The following is a 24,930-nucleotide window of genomic DNA, read 5'->3' as shown; positions in this document are numbered from 1 at the left end:
CACATTTCTAACCGTGAAGTTTATACTGAGTAAATAGACCTTCAGATGCCTTTACACTTCAGGGGGGGCTCTACTGATGCTCTGTGATGACTGGTACTTTCATGCATTGCACACTGCCATGGGGTCCAGTCATTTATTTAACCAAAACCAGGGGGGTTGCTGGGGAAATGCTCTTTGGATATGCACAAAGAAGAAAATGCACACTTGGCTCATCCATCAAAAACAGCCTTGGTTTGCATAGGAAATTACAAATTACTGCCCAGACAGTGCATAGAAATGTTAAAGAGGATGAGAATCCTCAGTTACAGCCTTTTACAGTAAAAATTTATTCTGTTCAGAGAACAGATGTGAGTCATATCAGCAAAAGCAGCCTCTATTATACTGACTCTATTGCTGGTGGGGAGTGAGCAACAGACCTCAACGGAGACGCCTCCAAATACAGAAAAATCCTGCTTCCAAGGGGATTTTAGTACCTGCAGTTTGATTTAACCCTTTTAAAAGGCAGCTTCCTTACTGGAACTTTGGAAAAGGTGTCAAATTCTTCATTCTTTCCAAGGCTTTATTCCTAGTTGGGCAAACATTGCCTTGGACCGGTTTGGTGCAACTTGTGCTGGGATGAATTCAGCTGGGCAGCACCTCTCCTCCATCACCACCACTAACCTTCCCCTCCCTCCTGGCAGGTGGGAGAGACCCAAAGGGCAGCAGACCTCTCTCTGCACTTTTCTGCCTGTCAAGACTCCAGGCGGCCAGAAAATGCATTGGAAGGAGTGAGTCAAAAGCTGCCTTGGTCTAGTTTATTCCCCTAATTTTCACTGTCCCAACCCCATGAGATCTCAGACCATAGCACAGACATGTCACACCTACTTTTGTTAGTCGCAAAAGTTCAGTCTTGGTCACAGAAGCTAAACTCACACGTCATATCAACATGTTTTTAATACAAACAGGTGTAAGATCCACCAGTGGACAAGGACCCCCAAAACACCCAGGGGAAAAGGAAGATGTCAGGAAGCTGGTGGAAAACCTCCTTTGATTCACCACACCTTTAGTATCTGCTATGGTGCACGTAAGGACAAACCCACACGGTTTTGAATTGCACTTACTTGTCTCTCCAAAAGCATTAAAGAAAGATAACATCAAACGGTGAAAGTATAACCCAAAGCAAAGACACTAAGATGGGCTGAGGAGAAGCTGATGACAAGTTTTGTTGTATTAGTCAGCAGGAACCATGGTATTTTCTACAAACCTGCATCGGTGTCAAAGCACACTCGTGATTCACAGCAAAGCCAGCAAGATTTGTTTGTTAGGAAGTGCGTGGAGCGAATGGAAGGTCTACCACTGTGTTTGCTCAACAACGGGTACATAGGAGTTTGCAGAGTGCCTCATTTTTTTGATATCTGTAGCTTTAAGGTCCAGCTCAAGAAGGTTAGAGAGCACAGGCATAACCAGCGCTCTCACAAGCATAACTTTCCCAAGGATGTTTATGTAGAGTTTTCCAATTTGGTTTCACTTGGGCCCCATTTCCAGAAGTTTCTTCTTAAAGTCCTCCTCCAATTTTCATTTACAGAGCGCACTCATGGTGGGCCCTCATTCTCCTATTGAACCATAAGTGCAAACACCGGTGGAACATCAAAGCCATCAGCCCAGCACATAATAAACACAGAGAACAAAAACACAAGTGAGAACAAGACGAACCATCAAATAAGGGCAGACAGAAGAAGGCAGAAAATAGTTAAGGAAGGAACAAAGGAAAATAAGGGGATGGGAGAAAAAAGAAGGAAGGAAGGAAGGAAGGGGGGGGGGGGATCACAGTCAATGTACGAAACACTACAGAGTTGCTCATGATCAAATCACAAGCATGATATGGCAATGTTGCACACCTTCCAGTCCTTCCACCGTATGCTGGTCTGGAGGCTTTCTACAATGATGGGAATGAATTTTGGAAAAAACAAGGGGGCAGCAAAGGCAACAGAAGTAGGGGAAAGAGGGAGGTGTATAAAGGTAGAGATATAAATCATAAATCCATTTACTGAATATTGTAACAGAGAGCAACTCACGGTGAATTTACGCTGGAGACTGACGAGCTGCGAGATACAGTACCTCGAGTTTGCTTTACAAAACTGCACATGCAAAAACAAAACAAACAAAGAAAACAAAAAGTGAGAAAAGAAAAAGAAAAAGGAAAAAAAAAAAAAAGAAGAGAAGAGAAACCATAAAAGACATTGGGAAAAGACTCATACAGGCTGTGTCCTATCGAATGCAGACTGCAGCGTGCATCTTGGTAGGAGACCAGGCAAGCTTCAGAAAGTGTGGAAGCCACAGACACACCACCTTGTAGTTAACAGGGAAACAACCAAAGAATCAAAAACAGAACCAAAAGGGAAAAAAATCAAAAGGTGAACCAAAAGCCACACGATGATATCAGGACTTTATGCCTCCATACGCTATACTCACACAATGAAAGTCCTCCGCAGAAGTCATCTTTAAGACCTCAGGGTAGAGGTCTTTGTAGAAACAGGTGGTGAGTGCTTTTACAGCTGTGCTGCAAATAATTATTTCCAAGTGGGAGCAGGATGCTAATCCCTGCTCTGGCCCCATGGCACAAGGAAGAAGCCTTAGCATGGAGAAGAGCCCGGCTGGAGGGAAGACCCTGGGCCACATCCAGAGAACCAAAAATCGACCTGAGCCCCAGCAGCTGGTGCCAGGCTGCTTCTCCTCGGTCCCTGCCTTGGATTTGTTCTTCAGTGGCACCTACCTCTCTCCTCTGACAGGCACGGGGATGTGCCTGGGCTCAGATTGTCCGAATGTGGCTCACAATGTCTAAAAGCCATCGGTCTGCTGCGGCTTGGGCAGGACATCACGTGTTATGGAAAGGAGCTTGTTTCAGTTCACAAATAATTTTGTAGATTCTCCTCCATCCAGTGTTTGTACAAACACTGTTATACGTGGGGGGTTCTAAATACAGAAATCACTGAATTACACAGAAAAGGAGTTTATTCTTCCTTTGGCAAGGAATCTACAGAAAACCAGAATTTTAAACATCTTGATATATCTTGGCTTGAGGTGTTAATTTTTTCATAGTTATAAATAATTTTTATAAATCTACATCATCCAAAGAAACCTCCCCAAGACTGAAAATAAAATCCATTCACCTCCTGAATTTGCTTTTTCAGTTCCAGCATTTTTTCTCCTGCTTCCATGAGACTCTTAATCTGTTAACAATCAATACTAGCCAACCAGAAGGTCCAGTTAAAATCTAATGTTCTTTGGTTATCATGTAAGGAGAGTTTTAAATAAAAATTTATTTAAAATTAATGGATTCTTCTGAACAGAAATGTTGGCCCAGGTAAAGTCTATAACACAACAATCCAGAGGTCAAGAAACCTGGAATGAATATAAAACAAATTATGAAAGGCATCATAAAAGTTTTGCTTGGAGAGAAAAATCTGCTCAACAGTCAGGTAAAGTATTTTGCCTAAACTTCAGTATTCCTACATTTGTACTGTGCCAAATGAAAGGGGAGCAGGAGTCAAAGTGGGGGTGGGATGCCATGCTTGCTTGCCAAGAAAATTATTGTTTCCAGGTTGCTCAAGCTGTGGACCCCTTTACTCTTCGGCTGGATGCTGAACCCCCAGGGTGTCAGCTCAAACCTGCAGAGAACAAGCCCTTGACTGCATAAATGCCTCAAGCATAGGTAAGAAATTTCTTGGGCAAAACAGGTAGAAAACTCACGGTGGAGGAGAATGTACTGGGCTGCCCTAGTTTGCCTGAAAATCAGCACCAACATTGTGCAATACCCATGGAAATTTTGCTTTTAATTGCTGAAAGCAGATCTCAGCATCCCTCGGCAGGCAGCTTGAATGAACCTCTGTGTTTATCCCTGCCTCGTTTGGCGCAGTGCAGGACGGAGGCCATGCTCTGATCCTGCCAAGTATCCTTGTAACCCGGCCAGCCAGCATTATGCAAGTCCTGCAGCACTCCAGGTTCGCTCCTCTGCTCCCATTGCTGGAGTCTGCTTTTTTAAAACCATAAATTTGACTAAATTTCTGCTGGAACTGCGGGGTGCAAAGCCACGAAACAAAGACCGCTTCCTTTTCCAAATCAAAATGACAGAAGTACTTGAGCTTTGCTTGATGCTACTTACCATCTGCGAGGGGCTGAGTACGAGGGAGTGTCTTTAGGTGTAGCTGAGTGACCATGCCACCAACAGCAAGGGCAAAAAGGTAAGCTAACAGGAGGAATCACAGTACCTCACACATCAACACACTTCAGGGGGAAAAGGCAAGGGAAGTAAGCACAGGCCAGCAAGAGAAAAAGAACACCTCTTCTAGTCTACACATCACCCAGCACAGAACGTTTGATGGGCTGGGTGTTCAGGCACACTTCTTGCTGGGTCTTGTTGGGTACCAACAGCCCAACAGGGATTTGGAAACAGACCACAGTATTCCTAACACAAAAGGAAAATATGGAACCTCTGAGATGGAAAATGTCCTGGAGAAACATAGCAACTCCCCACACAAAAACCCCACCCCCCCAACCCCAACCCATTCATCCCCAGACCTGTACAAAAGGGACAGACAACTCTGAGAAGTCACTGTGAAAAGATGTGACACCTGTATTTGCCCTTGGCACTTGTCTAATGAGTAGTCAACTTGCTCACATTAACAGGCAGTATCCACCTGTGGGCGTGAAATTAAAATGTAAACTGCTTTGAACAACCTTCTGAAGGACCAGCAGAAACCAGTCAGAGCCTGGACAGATGAAGAGGTCTTCAGAGGTGGGAAGGCTGTCCTAGGAAGCACATGTCACTTCGAAAAACGGTAGGGGGCAATTCTGCAGACTGTATTTAGGTCTAGTGCCCACATTGCATGAACTGCCTCTGCCACTGTGAACAAAGTTTCATCCACTGCATCTGGAAAGTTCTTCTCCCACCCAGAACTCACACCCTATACCTGTCCTTAAATAATTTCATTGGGTCTGGCTACAACTGTAATCCATTACCATGTGGAATTGCAAACATCCCATCAGTTACAAAATGCAGATAGTTTCACTCAGCATGTCTTCAGCCTAACTATCTAGCAGGTTCCTACAAATTTAGTGTCTGTTTGATGTTGTGATTGGTATTTTAAGACTTCTCCCAAGAAAAGGTGAAGAGAGGCCATTGGAAAACATGTGGTGGGCTCTGGGTGCCAGGTCAGCCACAGCTCGTGTCCTCTCCGGCTGGTCTGCTGGCCCACACTGGGCTGGGTGTGCTTATTGCAGCCCCTTTTGTACACGCCATTGGTGCATCTCTGGCCGGAATAGAAAAGGTGGATGAGGAACCCCAGTGTGGGGAGTTCAGGCTTCAGGTTAGCAAAACCAGACAATCAAACCGTGTTTGCACTGGGGTCTTTGTATGAGCCATGGGAACGAGCCTGATGGCTCTCCCTTCTACCAGCACCTTTACAGGGGCATCACAAAGTGCTTTGCGCACTCACTGCCTGTGTAACTGCCCCCTTTCCCACCCCCCCCTCCTCCATTCTGGCCACCAGGGAAGCTGCACCGATGGTTTGCTCTGAAGACCCATCGGTCTGTACAGTCGCTCAGTTTGAGAGGCTGAGTGGTTTAAATGTTGTACGAAACAGAGGGTCTTAAAGACAATGCTGGGCAAACTGAACAAACCCAGAAACTCACCTCCAGAAACAACAAAGCAAGGAAAATGCTAAACAGAAAACAAAAACAACAAAAAAAAAAAATCACAAAAAAAAGAATGAAACAATGGGCTCAAATTAAAATGCAATAACACATGTTAAACAGAGATTCTGTTTTAAACCAAACATTGCAACAATGAGAAAAACAATGTACCATCCTAGCTTTTAATCCTGAAAAACCACAAAACAAAAAGGCCCCTTCAGGATAGAGTTCACCAGGTGAAGAAACAAACTGTGGTCAGACAAATCTGTTCACGTGAAGTCCCTTTGGTGGAGCAGAAGACAAAAAAAGTCCTGGGAGACTGATGAAGTAGGAGCTACAAAGCAAGTGCAGGTAGAACATTGTAATAAAGCACTTTGAGTCAGTTGCAAGGCAGATGATATCTTAATGCCACTGTAATAATGAATATATTATTAAAACAGATCCCCATGAGACCGTAGGGCTTCATCATCTATCAACCATAAAACCCCCGTGGCTCACGCAGCAGCTATTACATGCGTAAAGGTGAAGGTACCTCTTCAGGCGCCCCGAGTGGGCTGACACACTAAACCAGCAGCCGGCTTTTTATGCCTAGGAAATGATATTTTGCACCTGACATAACAGATTGATGTTTCCTGGAGGTCAAAGGCTTGAATGGCAGAGGAGAGCAGAAGAACCGGTGCAGATAAACTGCAGGACAGGAGCGCACAGAACACTGTATTTGCACAGGGAAAATGCAGAGGCAGGGGAGCAGATACAACACTACAGAGTGTGGAATGGTCTGGAAGGAGACTCAGGGGAAGATACACACCCTCAGTCCTTGATATAGGACTGACAAGAGAAAGAAGCAAAGCAGCAAGCACAGCACCTCGTCGGTGAAACAGCAGAACAACTGACATAACTTTTCACCAGCCTCAGCCCCAGGACGCCTTTACCATCTCTGTGGGAAGTGCACAAGCATCCCGGGAACATGAACATCATGATGAAGGAAATGCAAGTCATGCTACCCTCTGCTAACACCTGAAAGACCTCTTTGGATTGATGCAAAAAATGATTCCTCTACTGAGAAAACATTGATGTTTTCAGAACATTGATCCATGCTATAGATGATGCCTGTTAGAGAAAATAATTTTCATATGTTATGAAACCAAAATAAAATTATAAAACTAAACCAATTTTTCCTTAGGAGAAAACAAAAATATAAACTGATAGAGCAGACCCACCTTTGCAGCAGGCCTTTGGCAGCTCAGTCCCGGTTTTTCCCAGCCCCTGCTCACCACCACCCACTTAGGTGCACCAAGGCACTACTGGCATTTGCTTCTTGCGGTGATATTTCCATACACCAAAAATCCTTTTTCCAAGCATGCCCAGCACTTTTTCATTCTTAGCATGTTCAGCTTTGAGTTGCATCAGAGGCTTGATCTGAGAAGCCCTGCCATCAACACAGCATCTGCTCCTTCTTCAGGACCACTGTGTAGTGTAACAGTGCAAGAGACCAAGTCATGGGGCACATCTGGCTCTCAGCCATAGGTCCCCATCATCAGCCCTACTGTATGGGATAGAGATATCTAAGGGATAGGTGCTGTAAACCCAAAAGCTGTAGCTGTTAAGCATCTTTGGAGTACACTATGTGTGTATTTCTATTTTAAACAAATTGCTTCGGCATGCTTTCATTAAATACCTTTTGGATCATGAGCCAGCAACCCATCCATACACCTATTTCTGTCTCACCAAAGACCAAACTTCTCCCTTGCCTTCTCCTCTATGTTATCATCCATTTGGTCATCAACCTGTTGACCTTAACACATGGTTTTTTTCCCCAAACTAAAGCCCTGCGAGCTTCATGCGTGGCTTGGTAAGCCCCTGGCTGGCACTAAAGCAGAGATAACCCCCCGGCGTGCGCGGTGTTGCTGTGGTTACTAGATGTGCAAGCGACCGACCGCACTTCCAAATGTGCTCATTCATCACCCTAATTACCTGCCTGTACAAATGCGGCCAGTAGGGAACTGGGCAGATACAATCTGAGGCAAAATAAGCAGAGATCCACAATTTTGTACTCACTTTCAGTTGTGGTCATAAAACCGGCCCTGTGATATAGAAAACCAGGTGCAAACCTGGTGAAAAATCATGAAATAAAGTTATTTTAAGCAACAAACAACGTCGTGAGAAACCTTAGCTCCGTTAAACTGGGGGCTTTTTGCTTATTTCTAAGAAATCTTCACATGCATCGTGCTTTTGATTAAAGAATAAGCAGCATTATCTTCCATTTTAAAACAACAGTACCAGGAAAGTCATCAAAGGACAAGAGTAAATATCCTCATTTTACTTCTTTTCAAGACCAGACAGGAAATCATTGTGAGAAAGGGATTATATTTAAAACCAACAAGCATACAGGGTGAAAATAGAAGCTGATTAAAGCGGTAATAGCAGAGTAAAATGGTAAGAAGAATAAAAAAGCCAAATTAATACCATTCTTTTCCTTCACATATAATGAACTGGCTCCATTTGGCCTATTGTCTTTGATGAAGTGGATTAAACTCCCAGTGACAAAGGTCTCAAGAGATTCACACTGAAGGAACAAACAGGGATCCTGCTGCATTTCAGATACTTTGCAATAAAATTAGACAGGAAATTTCTTTTTCTATGCTTGATCTGGAAAACATCAGCAGCTCTCAGTAAAATGCATGACCAAATTTTTTGATGCTGGTAGTCCCGATGCTAAAATTCCACGAAGGCAGAACTCTGCACTGACCTCAGCAACATATGGACAAGTATTTCCACCTACATATAATTTTTTCACTTCACTTTAGATCAGTATATATGAAAAGATGGACCACAAGACAATGTTTTCTAAGGGTTCTGGTATCACAGAGTCTGTGCATATGGCCACATCCATGCAGAAGACCTGCATCTGAAGATGCAAATCCATGTTTCTAGCTACAAACCAGTGACTCTTCACATACATCACTTTATTCAACCCAGCACTCCTTCAAACAGCAAGGAAAGTGCATTCAAGCATGTTTTTCAGTCTGATATTTAGGAGGATGCATTTACACTCTAAATTCTCAAAGCAGAGATCATTAAAGAATAGCTAAGACATGATGTCCACACATACCTCTTGTAATTAAAAATCCAAAGTGAAATGTTAACACTTCACCTGGTGAAATCTATCCTAGGACAGCTTAAAAAAATCCTTCTAAAACACAGTTATTTATAGCAAGGCAAAAGATGAGACATTACAAAAAAAAAAAAAAAAAAAAGAAGAAGAAACAAACTAACATAAATACTTAATTAAATCCATGGTTAATTAATCAGCACTGAAGTATTCAGTCAACCTAAAGCCCTGGCAGTAACAGAGACGGTATAAGAGGGCTCACAGAGTACTATGGGATGCTCCAGTTGAACGAACACATACTGACACTGAAAAAACAGAAACGAAATTATAAACTTCCCAAATAATAAAATAATGCTTACGCGGCTATGGAAATGTTAGCTGCAGACATGGGGCTGACTTCTGCCACTTCCTTGGCCTTTTGCAGGGCGAGCTTTTGGTTGGTGGCTTCCTCCATCTCCTCCTCATCCTGGTGCAGAAAACCAAGAGAAATCAGAGCATGCATCATGTAACGATGATAACCAGAGTCCCCAAGGCACGAGTGGCATGTGACTGTCACCACCATGCTGCAAGAACAGTGCAGACTCATTAATGTAAGGCAAAATTTCGTCACTTCTTGCAAGGACTGCCAGGTAGGGTTTGGGGCCAGCAACAGTTGGTCGAGAAGAGAAATGCAGGGTTTGGTCAAGTGCTCAGTGCATTTTTACCAGGATTACATCTCCCTCACAAAGCTTCTTACCTCTCTTTGGTCTCCTCTTACCACTTAGTTTTGTGAAAGGAAACTACGGGGAGAGACCTGACCACAATGTGACATTTCTGGGGTGAAGGGAGCCCCGTTTATCTCAGACCTGAGTAAAAACATTCTAAAGCCCACGTTCCTGCTGAAATATATGAGGCAGACTCCTGAATCCTTCATGACCTCTTGCCAATGTGAGTACTGTGAAACAGTAAGTCCAACAAGCAATAGCAATCTAGCTCGCACCAGCTTTACCCCAGATATTTCCACTGATTTCAGTTGAATTACTGAGGACTGACAGGGTGGAGGAGCCGTATTAAGGCGCAGTCTGTAGACTCAAGCAATCATCAGAAAGATGGTTGTGTCCATGCTTTACTCATACCCCCAGACCATGTGGATTTTTGACTTCTATTGCCATTGCAAGTTCCCGCAGAGAATAAAAAAAATTTATTTATTTCCTCCTACCTAGTGTAACAACAGGAGAAATGTTGCTCAAATTTAAACTACAGGATCTTAAGCTATGAGATGAAGGCAAAAAGCAAAGAAACACCCTGGGTTTTCTTCAATGGTCGTCTAGGCTACATTTCCTTTAAACTCTCTAGCTGGTCAAATTAGATAGTAAAATCATGGCAGGATAAACCCAGACCCTCTGATGGCCATGTCGGCATCACACATATTCAAGGAATAACCAGATGTCAAGAAGAGAGCAGTCACAGGCTTTTCTGTGAGACTTTTTGAAATGCCACAGGTCTACCTCTGTTCTTCAGCTATAACACTGTGAAAGAGTTATGCTTAAAATCACGAGAGCAGACAGCAAGACATCTAGCTTTGCAATAGGAAACCATAGATTTATCCATCCTGAATATCATATGCATAAACAATTCCTTGCTCTGACTTTGGTGTTATTTGTTTAAACTGCACCTCATTTTGAAACTGTTTTTCTTTCTCCTTCAGAAAGAAAAAGAAATGACAAAAAATTAATCCAAAAATTTAATAGTGGTAAATTCTTTTATTTATTTTTTTCCTTTCCAGAAATCAGTAAGTTTATAACAAGTAAATTCTTACTGTAGTGAATAAAGAACCTGAGACAGGCCATGAAAAAAAGCCCTGCTGAACAATTATACAAAGTCAATCAACTACCAGCTTCCAGTAAACTCATCAGTGGTTTGGAAGCCTGTTGTGAATCAAGGGTGTCGTGGTTTAACCCCAGCCAGCAACTAAATCCCAGCAGCCACTTGCTGACTTCCCCCTAGTGGGATGGGGGAGAGTATCAGAAAAGTGGGAAAACTTGTGGATTAAGATAAAGATGGTTTAATAAGCAAAGCAAAACCAGGGATCCCTCCCTGCTCCCCATGGCAGGCAGGGGCTCAGCCATCCCCAGGGTGGCAGGGCTCCAGCACGCTTAACCAGGACTTGGGAAGGCAAATGCCACCACTCCAAATGTCACCCCCCCCTTCCTTCCTCCCCCAGCTTTACATGCTGATGCCATATGGCACGGCACATCCCTCGGGTCAGTGGCGTCGACTGTCCCAGCTGTGCCCCCCTACCCCAGCCCCTTGTGCCCCCCAGCCTGCTCACCGTGGGGTGGGGTGAGGAGCAGAACAGCCCTTGGCTCCGGGTGAGCAAAAGCATCCCTGTGTGATCAGCACAAACCTACAACACAGCCCCTACTAGCTACTGTGAAGAAAATTAATTCTGTGCCAGCCAAAACCAGCACAAAGGGTATCTGCAGAGCATGAATCTTTTGAGGAATAAGTGCCCCCACCCCCATAAAAAAGCTTTTAATGTTTTCCTTGCATTCCACAGGTATGTTCAAGTTGTTTCTTCTCTTGAGGACTCACTAGTAGTGTTAAAATCACATACATTCAAAGGCTCTTGATTTTCCTTTCTTTGTACCTAAAGCACCAGGTGCAGTTTTTACCATCTCTTTAAAATTTGCAGCTTCTGCTCCTTTCTCCCTGGTGCATCAGCAATTCTGCTAGATTCAGTATCTTGAAGTAAAGCACCCAGTATCTGTTGTCACTACAATTGCAGCCGTCCCTAACTCCGAACAAGCACACTCTTTAGCAGATGACTGCTTAATAATAGTTCTGTAGCTCCTTCCATCAAGAGATTGCAGATCACTACAAAAATTAATTAATTTTTTGCCTGGTACTTACACTGCCAGGTCTCACTGGGGCACAGGCTCGTCCTGTTCTGCTTGGAGCACGCAGGAGTGTGACGGTGCACGACTGAAGCCAGCTCTGAGCTGCAATGGCAACATCCATCCATCCCACCAACAGCCCAGACTGTCACCATCGTTATGTAGGGGCAAGTGCATATAAAGGCCCTGCCTATAAGGGCATCTCTCTTTTATGGTCCCTTTCTGTCTTCTAGAGCTCTAAATCTTCATTTAAACCAGTTTATCACATGGAAAAGCCCATCTTCAGTGCTACCCATAATGATGTGCACAGTTAACACTGACTGTTCTTTATTAACCTCACCCAATTAAAACCCTCTCCATTGGGGAGGAGGAGGAAGAACCTTCATGGCCGTTAGACTCTTGCCTTTGCCGCTCGCTTCACTCCATTATTTCCGTGAATTTCTCAACTCTTTAATAAGTTTCTATGTAAAATTCACACATCCCTCCTACCCCACACTGCATGTTTTTATACTGTTTTCCCAGGGATTGCTGGCAGTGCACAGAGTTCGAAGAACACGCTTTGTGCTTTAGGACATTTAGGAAAATAAAGGATCGCTGGTGGTGGCTTTATGTGCCACTTTAACGAGGATGAAGAATGAACTGCTGTGGTCAGCACAGACACCATGCCATGGTCAGCAGAAAGAAGATTTTCAAAGCACGTTTGGGGGGCAATTTTCGATTCCCCTCTGAATAAGTGAACAGGAAAAAAAACCTGCCAGTGTATAGAAAAAACTAGAGGATAGACAACCCACAGAGATTTGGGACAGTTCTGAGAAATCACTAGAAATTAAGTTGGTGAAATTTAAGTCAGTGATAAGGGAAAGGAGGAGAAAGACCTGGTGGGGGAGAAGGCAGAGGCTGGAGAGCAGATTCTTTGTATATTCAAAGCAAAGAAGGTGAGTCGTTTTGTTTTTTTTCCCAAAAATGAGTCATTCCAAAGTACTGGTGAGTTTTGTAACCTACAGCAGATGATCAAGCTTAAGTTAAATATAGTTACAGTTCTGGTAACTTCTGTGACAGGTCACAAGGCCCAGCTAAGGCTACTGAGAAACGTTCCAATGCCATGACAAAAAAAATCCAAATTAGCATCCAGGAGGAGAAATACTGGTTGAAAAGTTTCGGTCCTGAAGGTCAGCTGGAAAGCTTTCTGTCTTTCCAAAACAGAGGCAGTTGCAAACTGCTTACGGTTTTCCCACATTGTAGGCAGCACTGATCTCTATTAGTTTTACAGCGTAAATGTCAAGAAAGTCTCCTGAGATCAACCGACTCCTGAGTAACTTAATTATATCTCCAGGCCATTTTTGGTTTTGCATGATCATATTTACTTAGCAATAAATCCCTCATTCTCCAGGTATGCTATATAATTGAATTACTTTTATCTTTTTGCTCTTCTTTTGAAAGCCCTAGTGATTTTGGGGGATCATAAATAAAATTAAAGCAAAAAAGAGTTTCTCAAGAAGCTTTATGATTTGGCAATGCTGCTGAATTCATCAATATTTAATTATACGTTATAAACATCAACAAAGCCAGGTTTCTAACTGTCCCAGTCAGCTGCTGAAATATTCACAAGAAGGCACTAAAAGGATTAATGCAGAAGTAGGATGAGCTTCATTATCCAAGAATTGTCCTAGGTCTGATCGTCTCTCAACACATCCAAGGGATGCCCATAAATCTCCCGAACAGGCTGGGAGGATGCATGCCTCCAGGCTGGAGATTTCTGTGGGCTTTAAAGAGAAACAGCTGAGCTGCTGTAAGGGGAAAAACTTCCCAGAAAAAAAAAAAAAAACCACACCAAAACCAAACAAACAGTGTGCCATTAAACACAACCCTGAGCTGCATGATAAGAGAGGAGGGATGCAGAACATGCTCTCAGAGACACAGGAACATTTATTATACACCTGAGAGCCAGCAGCCTCTTGTACGATTTGCGCTGGGTATCAGCTGTCAGGAAACAAGGCTCCAGTCAAAGCTGGAACCTGAAGCCAGTCACGCAGCTCCACAGAAGAGAAGAGCTGATAAAGACAAGCTCAGCTGCCACAGAGACACGGATTTTAACTGGGAACGGCTGGCTGCTTCGGTCTTCAGCAGCTGGAGTGGGGCAGGAAGCTCCTAGAAATCTCTGTCCCCCTGAACTGTGGAGTTGCATCACTTATCCACAAACTACTGCACCTTTCTACAACTCTATAAAGAGAAAATATCCTTGCCCGCTGCTGTGTAAACACATAGTTAGTGATCCTCTTACCCTATAAAAGGCATATAAAATAAAGCTTGTAAAACACAACTGCCAAGGTGGACATGGTGCTGCTTTTGCCACTGGCAGGTCACTGACTTACAGTGCTGGCAGCAGCACAGCAATGGGGTGGGCACTTAGTAAGAACAAACTAGAAACGTGGAAAAAAAAATCTGCTGCCTCACAAATACAACTATGGTACAACGAGGGAAAAAAAGTATCTAATAACATGAATACAAACTGCAGCACTTGCAGCCCTTCCTGCGCAATACCGAGGCTATACCTTATTTTCCATAGGGAATGCTCCGTTATAAACCTGTGCATACAGTAAAGTACAGTGTCATTTCCACCTCTTGCCAGGACCTGTCTTTCTGCCTGTGCTTGGACTGCTGCCTCAGATTTCTCTTGCACCTGGTGAAAGGCAGGAAAATTATAACATCTACACTGAGAATTCACAATAGCCTCTGCAAGTTGTTTTCCAGGGAGTTGATTGGAGAACGTTAATTCTTTGATTCATCCAAAAGCTCAACAAGGTATGAAACATTAGTGTGAGACAGCAAAAGCAGCAATATGACACCTGTGTTTCCTCGAATCTAAGCTTCAAGTCAGCCAAAACCCGTTAATTGCTTCGCCTCTGGTCTTGAAAACAGCAAATGCTACAAATGCCTGTGCATCTCCCCGCGGCAGCGAGATGAGCAATGCCACTGCCCACTCTGTCATAAAACGCAACTAAAAAACAAAGGATTTGGCTGAAACAAGCCTGAAATGAAACAAACCTGAAGAATAAGCCTCCAAGTCCCTCTCCACAATGCAAACCGGTAAACAGAGATGCCGCGTGAACAGGGTCTAGAGGAAACCTCTGAGTGTCTGGGAGGTTCATTAGCGTGTGCTTTAGATCCAGCAGCTGTGCTCTAAGTTTGAAGGAACAGAAATCTCATACATACCTTGGTCAGCTCTTGGGCGTTGGCCAGATTGTCAACAGCAATAGCCAAGAAGACATTCAGGAGCGTATCTTTTGGGGAGCGGTTAAGGGAAAAAAATCTTCACACAGCAGATACAGAAAATGTTCCCCTTCTGCTGCCACAACCTTTCTTTCCCTGATTCCAGCCATCGGTATATTATGGATTGACTCCTTGCACCACTGCTTCATCTTCATTTCTAACCCCCCCGCTTCGGCCGGGAGCCAGCTCCACAGCATAGCAGGTCCCAGACATCTGTCTGTCTCTGGCCCAGCACCCCCCCGGGGAGGATGTGCGCACGTGCTGAGCAATGGGCTTCACAGCGCTATAGGGGCAACTGTTATGGGACCCTGGGGTTGTCTCAAAGACATAATGGCCCCTCTTTTTTCATTCCAGAAAATCCACACCTCCTCTCCTGCCCATACACACACACAGAGGACCACCTTCATTTTTCCCTCTTGCTTAAAAGGACAACCAGTAGAGCTCCTGGAAATCAGTCATTTTAAAGCCAGCATTTGCATAATATATACATATAGCTATATAAAGGCATCGGGTACCATGAAAAAGTTAAGCTTAGGTCACTGCTGCATTACCTGCTGGCAGAAGGAAACTATCATGACTTATCACACTGAAGTTGATATGACAATTAGACGGCCATGGACGTCCTCTATCCTGAACGCTGCAGCATCCCGCAGAGCGCATCTCCAGAAGAGCCTGTTAGCAGGACACCCAGCCCGAGCTAATGAGCTCTGCTGGGAAATGGGCCGTTAGTCCAGGCCAAATTGCAGGTAGCCCAGCTAAACAACTGCCAGCGCCCACGCTAGCCTGGGTCTCTCTGCAGAGCACTGCATTGTATCACTAAGATATAACATTTGCCTGTAATTATTTATTCATATTTTATTTTCGTTTTTCCACTTAATGATTTCAGCTATTACTTGTCCCTTCCTATATTTTATTGTTGTTATTCCAGCTATGCGTCTGCAAAACAGCCCCAAACCTGTTGTAAATCAGACACCTTTGTGTGAAAGGAGAGCCAGCAAAGCACAACCAAGCCTAAATTACTCTCCAATAAGAAAACCCATTTTGCTCTTGCACATTACCTGGTGACAGGAGAGTCACTCGCTCCATAGCTGTGTAAAGTGATGCTTAGTCCTCCAAATATGAATGTCTCTAAGAATTAAGGTGATCTCATGAGTGTTTACCCTCTGGAAATTCACAACGGCTTTAAAGCAGCACGCTGATGTGCGTTCGTATTGCACTGGCCTCGCCAGAGCCAAATGCCAGTCGGGGACCAGATGCAGGTCCCCAGAAGCTGAGTGAAATGACTGCAGCAGTTTTAGGCAATTGATCCAGTTATTTTCTATTGGGTTAATGTGTCCCCTGCATCGCACTGCGAGTTGGAAGCGATGCCGCAGCGAGGGCAAGGCTGAGGGAGGAGGGCAGCATGCCAGGGGAGCCAAGCGACCACTCCGGCGAGGTGGGGAGAGGCGAGGCGTGAGCTCCCAGGGTGCCAGCAAACCTGCAACAGGATTTGGGAAAACCTTGGTTTTGGTGCCCCTCTGGTTACTTTCCATTTCTCAGAAGGATGCCTGGAGGAGGCATCTGAGATTTCTCTATAAACAGAAAAGCAGAGCGGTGCAAAGCTGATTCATTGACTACAGTCGCCTCTGCTGAACAGGAGCGTGCCTAGAAATCCTTGTGCTCCAGCAGCCTCCAGAGGCTGCACAGCCGTTGCCCCACGTTGGCATGGCGTCAGGAGACTTCCCAGGGCAGCCAGGGACCAAAGCTGCTTCAAACAACCAGCCCAAAGCTGCTTTGCCTTCCCTCTCAAGAATTTTTACTCAACATAATTCAGCCAAGACTGCAGAACCAGATGTTCACGTCTCTAATTCCCATTGAGACAAGTGTCTCCAGAGCCGGAATGCCTATCAAAACTGGAGCATCTGCTTCTGACAGTGGAGAGCAGGAGCTGCATTTAATCTCTCAGGTTGCATCTGCATCCTGACTGCCAAACCCTGCAGGGGACGGGATGCAGAGCCCTGGGGTTTCTCCAGGCAAAGGCCAGGTTTTCTCTGTTTCATGTAATACGGGATGCAAGTTTATCACAGGAAGATGATTCCTCTGGCACAGACAGAGCTTTGAAACATGATGCCCATCAATTGCTCTTTCCTCCATTCCAGCAGGACAATGAGGAGGGCAGGGTGGGAGCACCTCAATCCTAGGGAGCCCAGCAGATAAAGAACAAGAAAAAGTGAATGATGATGCTGAAATAATCACCCCCCTCCCACGCTGAAGTCAGAGCTCAATCAACTTTTCATTTACAAAGATACTAATTTCTATTTCCTTTTAAGTGAAAGTTGGCAAGAGGGGGCTGCCCCTTGTGGGCTGGGGGTGCAGGCAGGGAGGATGGGGGTGCAGGCAGGGAGGATGGGGCACCACTGCCTACAGCACCGCCAGGGTGCCAGCTGGTGCCGGCTGTTTGGGTTTCTTCCTCTGGGGTGCTTCCAACATGTTGGAAACACTTCCAAGCCTCCTGCTCTGGGAATAAATGTCTTGGTAATAAAACTGTCTTCCTACCCCTGCCTCCTACACACACATGCTGAAAATGTCTCGTGTAACATAATCAACCACTGGAAATATAATTAATTTTTTTTTTTTTTTTAGCAGATCAGGCTGTTTTGATCCATCTCCAAGAAGACACAATCTGGCAGTCTTGGGTGTTTCTGGCCCCCAAAAAAAGTTCCTTAGCCCTTTCTGCAGAGCTCAGGGATTCCCAAATATCACCCAGACTCCGGTCTCTGGTCCAGGCTGTATGAGCCGGGCAGCTGAGCCAGCACACGGTGCCGTGTACGGCTCTCCCATGCAGAGCCAAGGACAAGGGGAAGAGCAGCACGCTCCAGGCATTTGCTGCTTCTCCTTTCAGGGTCCTCTGCAGTTTTTCATGGTCAGGGTTTTTTTTTTTTCTAGTTTTCTTTCCTCAACAGATGCATCAATTTATCAATTAACTGGATAACAATGAATACAGGCATGGGGCAATTTCCGAGAAAATAGGTCAAATCCTGCTGTTACTCTAATCATACTACTTCCATTAAACCACTTCAGATGCAGAGGTCTGGCTCCACAAAGACTCTCTGGAACTGGGAATGTAACATGAGAGACTTCCGACTTAGAAAAACAAAGTTTCTGGATCTTTTCCTTAGAATAGTCCCTTGAAAATGCAAATGGATTCACAAAAACAACTGGGCTGCAGTAAGAAGCAGGGGAAGCTGGCACCCACCCACCTTTCTTCTTCATGAAAAAGAACAATCACGATGCCCCAAGCAGCAATAGGAGAAGAAAGGAGTCACTTATGTTTAAAAAGAGCAGGTTTTGCAAGCTGACCCAAGATTGCCAATGCCAATTCTTCAATGAGATTTGATCCAATCTGCCTTAACCCTTAAAAATGGACACACCAAATGCCAACATGCAAAAACTGAAGATAAGACCCCTCTCCCAGCAGAGGAACTGAAGTGCTTTTTGCTGACCAGCATCCAGAAGGGCTTAGACTGATTTCAACAGTAGTGATATAAGGAAATAAAACCAAGAAGTCCCACTTTAAAAATTCAGCTATAGTGAACATCCATGTGATGAGTGCTGATGGCCAATCCACATGAAGAAAACAACATTGCATAAAAAAAGAACATTCAAAAAGCTTTTAGGGGCAGTTCTGTAAGGCGGGGGGGGGGGGGGGTGGGGGGCGGGGGGGGCCGGCACATCTTTGTGCAGTCCCAAGTTAGGGCAGAAAAGACAGCTCACATTATAATTAAGCTAATCAACGACTTGGACTGCTTTCTGTAGGGCATTCTCTTGCTGTGTACTGGGCTGCAGGGTTCTCCTTGGGAAAGTGATGCCAAGGCTCAGGCACGTACCTCACCCTCTACACTTGCCTGTCCTTAACATCGCTGGGGTGCTGCAGCATCATTGACACTAACGACTATTTTTCTTCCCACAAAAACGCAGGACTGTTCTTTTCTGGCAAACTAAACTTTATTTGCAGGTGTTCCTGGTTATGTTTTGACAGTTAATGGTAACTTAAGTCCCTGGTAAGTCATACAGTTCAGATTTCCCTCAGAGATAAATGACTGCCTGCTGCTTGCTCTCAGCATCGACACTGTAGCTAGTGAAAAGCAGGGGTAGCACTGACCTTGCTTAGATACTGTTTGAAATATCAGTGCAAGCAGCTAGTGGGCTTACGTGGTCAACAGACAAAAAGATTTAACCCCCCATTCTCCACCATACACTCCAGCCTCAGTTTTCCCCTCCTGCTGATGATGCTTAAAGGCAAACGGGTCTATGTGCAATGCAGAAAGGCTCTTAGGAGCTCCCTGTGAGAGCAGCTGATGCTCTCAGGCTGTTTCTACAGAGACAGGCTGGGCCAGGTCTCTTAATTCTCCAACAGGAAGGTAAATCTCCAAAGAAATTAAAAGATTTGCTTCAGGTTTATACCTCTGATCACTAGAAGCTGGTGAAAGAAGTCTTCCGGGACATTATAAAAGGGTTTCTGAGTGTTGTTACTTTGTCAGCCAGCTCCCCCCTCTCTCTGTACTTTGTGTTCACAGAAACTCACCTGCAGCAAACTCATCCCCATCTGCAGGACTCACGGAGAATTAAAGACTTGCACCTGGCATATTCCCCGGCTGAACGCACAGGCGGTGTCCCCAGCAGTGCTCTGGCTGTGCCCAAGGTGTGCCACCAGCATGAGGCTGCGGGCAAAGGGGGTGACAGAGGCACCAGAGATGGTCCCAGAGAAGCAGCCAGGAAAGCCACGGCCAGGATCTCCATTGCAGCAGAAGGGAAACCAATACAGCTGCTCTCTGCCAGGATGGTGTTTGGGGAGAACGGGGGTAAGGTTTCAACTTGCCACGCTGCCAGAGCAAGCAGAGGCAAATACCAAGTTCATGACAGCGGCAATAGGTGAACCAGGACCTTATTCCCTTCTTTTGAGCATCCCCTGCTCTTCCCCTTTTAAGGAAAACTAAAGGAAAAGGGAGAAGCCCCCTCTGAATTAAATGTGCAAGAAAGGAATTTGTATCCTGTTCCTCAAAACTGCTGGATCTTAGCTGCTCTAAGGTTAGAAGTCTCTCTCTCAGCTCTGCTGTCAAGCCTGATTATAGCTTAATCTCATTTTCAAATGCCAAGCCCTGAGGATTTAGAGATCTCCCTCCCTCCCGGCTCTCCATTGACCCAGTTTTCCAAAGCCTTGTGTTTCTGGAAGGGGGCATGTTGCCTGCCACGAGGCAGATGTCTGAGCAGAGCTGCCGAGCCAGCGCAGGCATCACGGCTGCTCTGGCTCTGACAGCGCACGTTAATGGGATAAATCCCGCAGAGACACACTTGTGTGACAAGCACAGCTCGCATGCTGTCTGCTCCTCTGTTCCCTGTCTCGGTTCCTCGTGCTAATGGGGACATTTCAGGCAAAGCAAAGGGCTGGAGCCCTGCTGTGCAGTCCGTGGGTGCTGACATCTCATCACTTGTCATCTTGAACAGCAGCTGAAGGGGTCCGTGTCTAGAACACCTCTACACCTTTAGTACAAGTATTGCCCCCCATGTCCCCTTCCCTTTCTCCTAACCACCCAGCCAATGCTGCCAGCCCAAACAAGATTCTTAGGAAAAGACTAGCAACACTAGGACTGTAACTAGCAAGAAGGTTTGCACTGCTGGGAAACCCTCCAAAGAGCTCTCCAGCAGAGCGGCAGTGCTGGGCATTATTATCCCTATGTTACAGAACAAACAAACCTGCCAGGCTGCCTCGTATATGCAACAGGTTTTAAGTTTCCATTTTTAAGGATGCTCTGTTTGACTCCACACAGCCTGTCACTGCAGCCAGCCAGCATCTCCCACCACCAGTTTTGTACCTAGTTAATGTGAGCAATGCTACGCAACATCAGCCCATTAGCAGCCTCCATCACGAAGCAGGAACAGAGCCATCACAACTGCTATGCTCTGCTGGCCCTCCTAATCACACCCAGCCATCAGATTGGAGAATCTCTTTGCTCATTTCCCTGTAAAATAGAGCCTTCCTTTTCAAATCCCATCTCCACATGACTGCTATGTTCTTGCCTCCTTAGACCTCCCTGGGGACATAGCACATGTCGGAATGCTGCTGGTTCCCCAGCAGACACCCTGGGAGATCTGGGGGGGAACACAAGCTCCCAGTTTCCTGGACTAAGCAGAACAAAACATCTTCCAGACACTTCATGTGTCAGGTCTTAGAACATGACCAAATAATCCCAGAGCCCAAAATCCAAGATCCAGACCTGAGCTTTAAGCATTATGTGGAGACAAGACAATTTCAAGCATTTAGGCTAAGCTGCCATGTAGACAAAGGCACCAAGAGACAGGAGCCTGATGACACACCAAACCAACTTCAATTCTTCCTTCCTCTGACCTAATGCAAATTGTCTGTGAAGACGTTCAAGGTACAGAGGTCCAGCTCTTCCTTGACCTCAATCTTTTTCCCCACAATATAAATTAACTCATAATAGGACATTCTTAAGGTAAAACATGAAAATTAAAATGAATGAAGATTACGTTCACTTTGCCATCAGAAAAGTGACACCGACTTGGAGAACTTACCTACACCTCTTACCCCAGGTGCTGTAATGAACAAAGTTATAGCAACGATTTAGTTTTAAAAAGTGTAAGTGCTGGTGTGAGAATTTAAACAAAACTAGGTATTTCTAGCATCTTTGGAAGGGTGCATGGCACACTGTGCTGCTAACACAAGGCAAAGTACAAGGATACAGTTACCAAACAACGTCAGGACGATGAAGTAAATGGAGGAGAACATCCCCGAGCGGACACCACCCTGTGACTCTATCCCATGGTACATCACTGCGTTCCAGTCTTCCCCCGTCAGGATCTGCACAGCGAAATTCAAGAGAAAAGAAGAAAGGGTGACTCGAAGGAGAGATGAAGTAGGTAAAGTCTGGGGGAGCTAGGCAGCTTGATGCGATCCCAGATGGGTCTCCAGGGGGAAAACAGATGAGCAGGTTAGTGTGGCAGACTGCAGTGCTGGGCATCAGCCTCCCAGCCCTGGATGGTCTCATGCCAGGCTGGACACAGTTTTCTTCTCTGCACGGGCTGAGAAGGAGAGAGGACCACTGGTGAGGGAGGACTGCTGCCCCATTCCTGCCCTCTCTTAGTGCCATACCTGCCGCCCACCTCTGACCGCAGGTTTTCTTGCGGGTAGAGGCAGCAAAAGCCACATTCTAGCCCTTCACCACCAGCACAGTTTCTCCCCCCATCTCTGTTTTTGAGTCACATGGAAATACCAGCTTCCAACAGCTCTGTGCACGACCTTTCCCACAGACCTAAGGAAATTCTGACCTCAAAGCCCAGTGCCCTGAGCGGGATCTCTGCCAGCGTCAGCTCCTTTCACTCACTCCATACACCAAGGGTTTGCTCAGCTCCCCCCAGCCCACACACACTGTACACCCTGAGTGCCTGCACAACAGGAGGAGAAACTTCTGTAATCGCTTTCCACTGATCCTCTGCTCCACAAGGCTGCCGGCAGCTTCGCTGCAGCTAGTGCATGGTGACCACAGCTCCAAATCCCAGGCACCGGGCAGCACAGCCACGGCGCCGTTTGCCAGGGAGCTCCACCACACCCGGTTCTTCCCCAGGTTTCCTGCTTGCCAAGGCCAGGAGGATGCTCAGCCACCCAGACAGCCACACACCACAAAAAAACAAAAACAAAAAACAAAGTGGCAGCAGTAACCAGTGTGTATGAGTGAGGACAGATGAGGGTGGCTTGAAGGGGATCGTGATGCTCTGGCATCCCTGTACGGAGGCAAGCACCACCGCAGCCTGGCTCTGCAGAGCTGTCCTGGCTGCAGGCTCTGGATACTGACCCGAGGCTAATTAGCAAACACATGAATAATAGAAAAACTAATCAGAGTAAGTGAAAACACCTAAGACTCAAATAAGCCTTGTCATGCTAGGTGCTAATTTTGCACCAGTCTGAATCGCCTGCCGCTCCCATTCCTCACCAGTGACTGTAACACAACAGCATTTTGGGTGGAAAGCACTTCATCTGCCTGCCATGGCAGAGTCAAACAATAGCTACTTTTAGTACATTAAAACATGCCCACTGGGATGTGAAGCTCAAATTCCTAAATAGGAACTTGTCTTTGTGTTTAGTAGAAGAAAAATAAAAAAAGCCACAAAAAAGAGCCCAAAGCATGATGCGTGTTGTAGTAATCAAGTCCCATGTGCATACAGTATGCTCGAAATGATTGCAAATTCCAAACTAGTCGTCCGCGGCTGATAGAGAGAAAATTTCTTGCTGCAGGCTTGGTGCTGATGAGAGCGGTAGGCTAAGAACAAGTACAGACACAGTGACACACAGCACATACACAATCTTGTTTCCTAAATGCAAAATCTGGTCTCAATTCAGAAACCAGAATTCAGAGCCCAAGCCTAACTCACAACGTTGGAGTTACTCTGGATTTACACCAGAGAATATGAACCAGGGCACAGGGCTTTGAACTCTGGCACTTAATTATGCAAAACACTGTTCACAAACTTGCATTCACATAATTTCCATGAATTTACAACTGCTCCTGCTTTGAGGGAACAGCCATGAAGTGATTTGATCACACAAACATTTGTGGAAAGGGAAACCGGTGGGAATGCTTCTATTCGCTGCAGAAGACCAGGAGCTGCAGGTATCACAAATTAAAGGCTGCACATAAAAAAGTCCAGCAGGGTCAGGTCTGTGTTCGAAAATCCAACTGCATTATTTTGGAAGTGGAATGAAAACTTCAAGGGGAAAAAAAATATGTTTTATGGAACTTTTGCATAGAGATGGGTAATGTAAACTAACCAGCCTGCCTGGGCAGAGCTGACGACGAACATTTTGTCCAGTGTGTCTTGGCATTTAATACCCAGGCTTGGCTGAGGAGCCACCAGGTGATGGAATAAAAACAGCTGTTGAGCTGCGGTGAATCTTAATGAACTAATGATGACATTAACGGTGGGAGACACTCTGCTGCAGAGGAAGTACGGCACCGTTTCAAAGGACTGTCCTGGAAGTGAGATGCTTTCCTGAAGAAGGGCCTGAGCAAATGCAAAAATCACATCAGCTTAGTGTCATATCTCGCAGGCAGGTCAGCAGGGGCAGCCAGGGCACTGGGACATCAAACCAAAGCCAGCTCTGCTTCCCAAGCCTCAGCAGGGCACCCACCAGCAGAGCTGAGGGTCAGTCCCATCCTGCCACCGCCACTCCAGCAGCCACCAGTGCTGTGCTCCTTAGCAGCTGGCAGTGCGCAAGGATTTACCTGGCAGCTCTCGGGGAGCAGAACATGTAGAATTAACACAGGTCTTTCTGCTTTATGGTCTCTGCGCTTATGGATGTTGTACATGCTTCCAGCTCTATGATTGCTGGAATAGGAGGATGCAACTAGTTATTTTTCACGTGTATATAGGCATATATGAATATATACATATAATTTGTATTTGTATTTTGTACATACACAGCTTGACATTCAGCTTACAAAGACTTTCATGGGAGCCAGGAGCTGGAGAAAAACGTGCAGCGCTCGTCAAAGGGAATTTAGGGGGAGCGGGGCTCAGCTGCACCCAACGCTGAGCTCAGCCAGGTGGGCAAAAGAGGTCCTGGGAGTCGCGTGGCTGAGGATCGTGACCCAGCCAGGTTTATTCGAATAAAATAGGCTAAGGGAGGCTGCAGAAGATTTTGTTTAAGACTGCTTCTTAAAAAAAAAATCTCCAAAGGGGTTAGGGATGGACAGGGTGTATCTAGCTTTATTACGTTTGTTCCATACACCGAATGCATTCAGTGAAAGATGCTACTCTGCTCATTACAGCAGCAACAGAACAAGCCTGCTTGGTTGCCTGAGCTGATGGAAGGCAAGGTTAGAAGAAAATCCAGAGCCCATGTGATGAAGAAACATTGCCATGGTATTTGCAATTCAGGGGAGCAGGGGGGATGGACTGGGAGTAGAGGTTATTGAAATGCCTCTGTGAAGCTACACTGACTTAACG

The 24,930-nt window shown here is 45.5% G+C and overlaps 1 protein-coding gene across 1 annotated transcript in view; it reads right to left on the bottom strand.

Annotated features, from left to right (window-relative positions):
- The window catches only part of CACNA1B (calcium voltage-gated channel subunit alpha1 B), a 297,443-nt gene that overhangs the window by 86,733 nt on the left and 185,780 nt on the right, over positions 1–24,930 (bottom strand). Inside the window, 4 exon segments of the mRNA XM_055720862.1 lie at positions 2,055–2,117; positions 9,142–9,248; positions 14,872–14,939; positions 21,670–21,787. Of these exon segments, the coding sequence (XP_055576837.1) occupies positions 2,055–2,117; positions 9,142–9,248; positions 14,872–14,939; positions 21,670–21,787 (356 nt within the window).

This window comes from Falco cherrug, chromosome 9 (genome assembly GCF_023634085.1).
Source record: "Falco cherrug isolate bFalChe1 chromosome 9, bFalChe1.pri, whole genome shotgun sequence".
In the NCBI taxonomy this organism is placed as follows: Eukaryota; Metazoa; Chordata; class Aves; order Falconiformes; family Falconidae; genus Falco; species Falco cherrug.
This window is presented reverse-complemented; position numbering and strand designations above follow the sequence as displayed.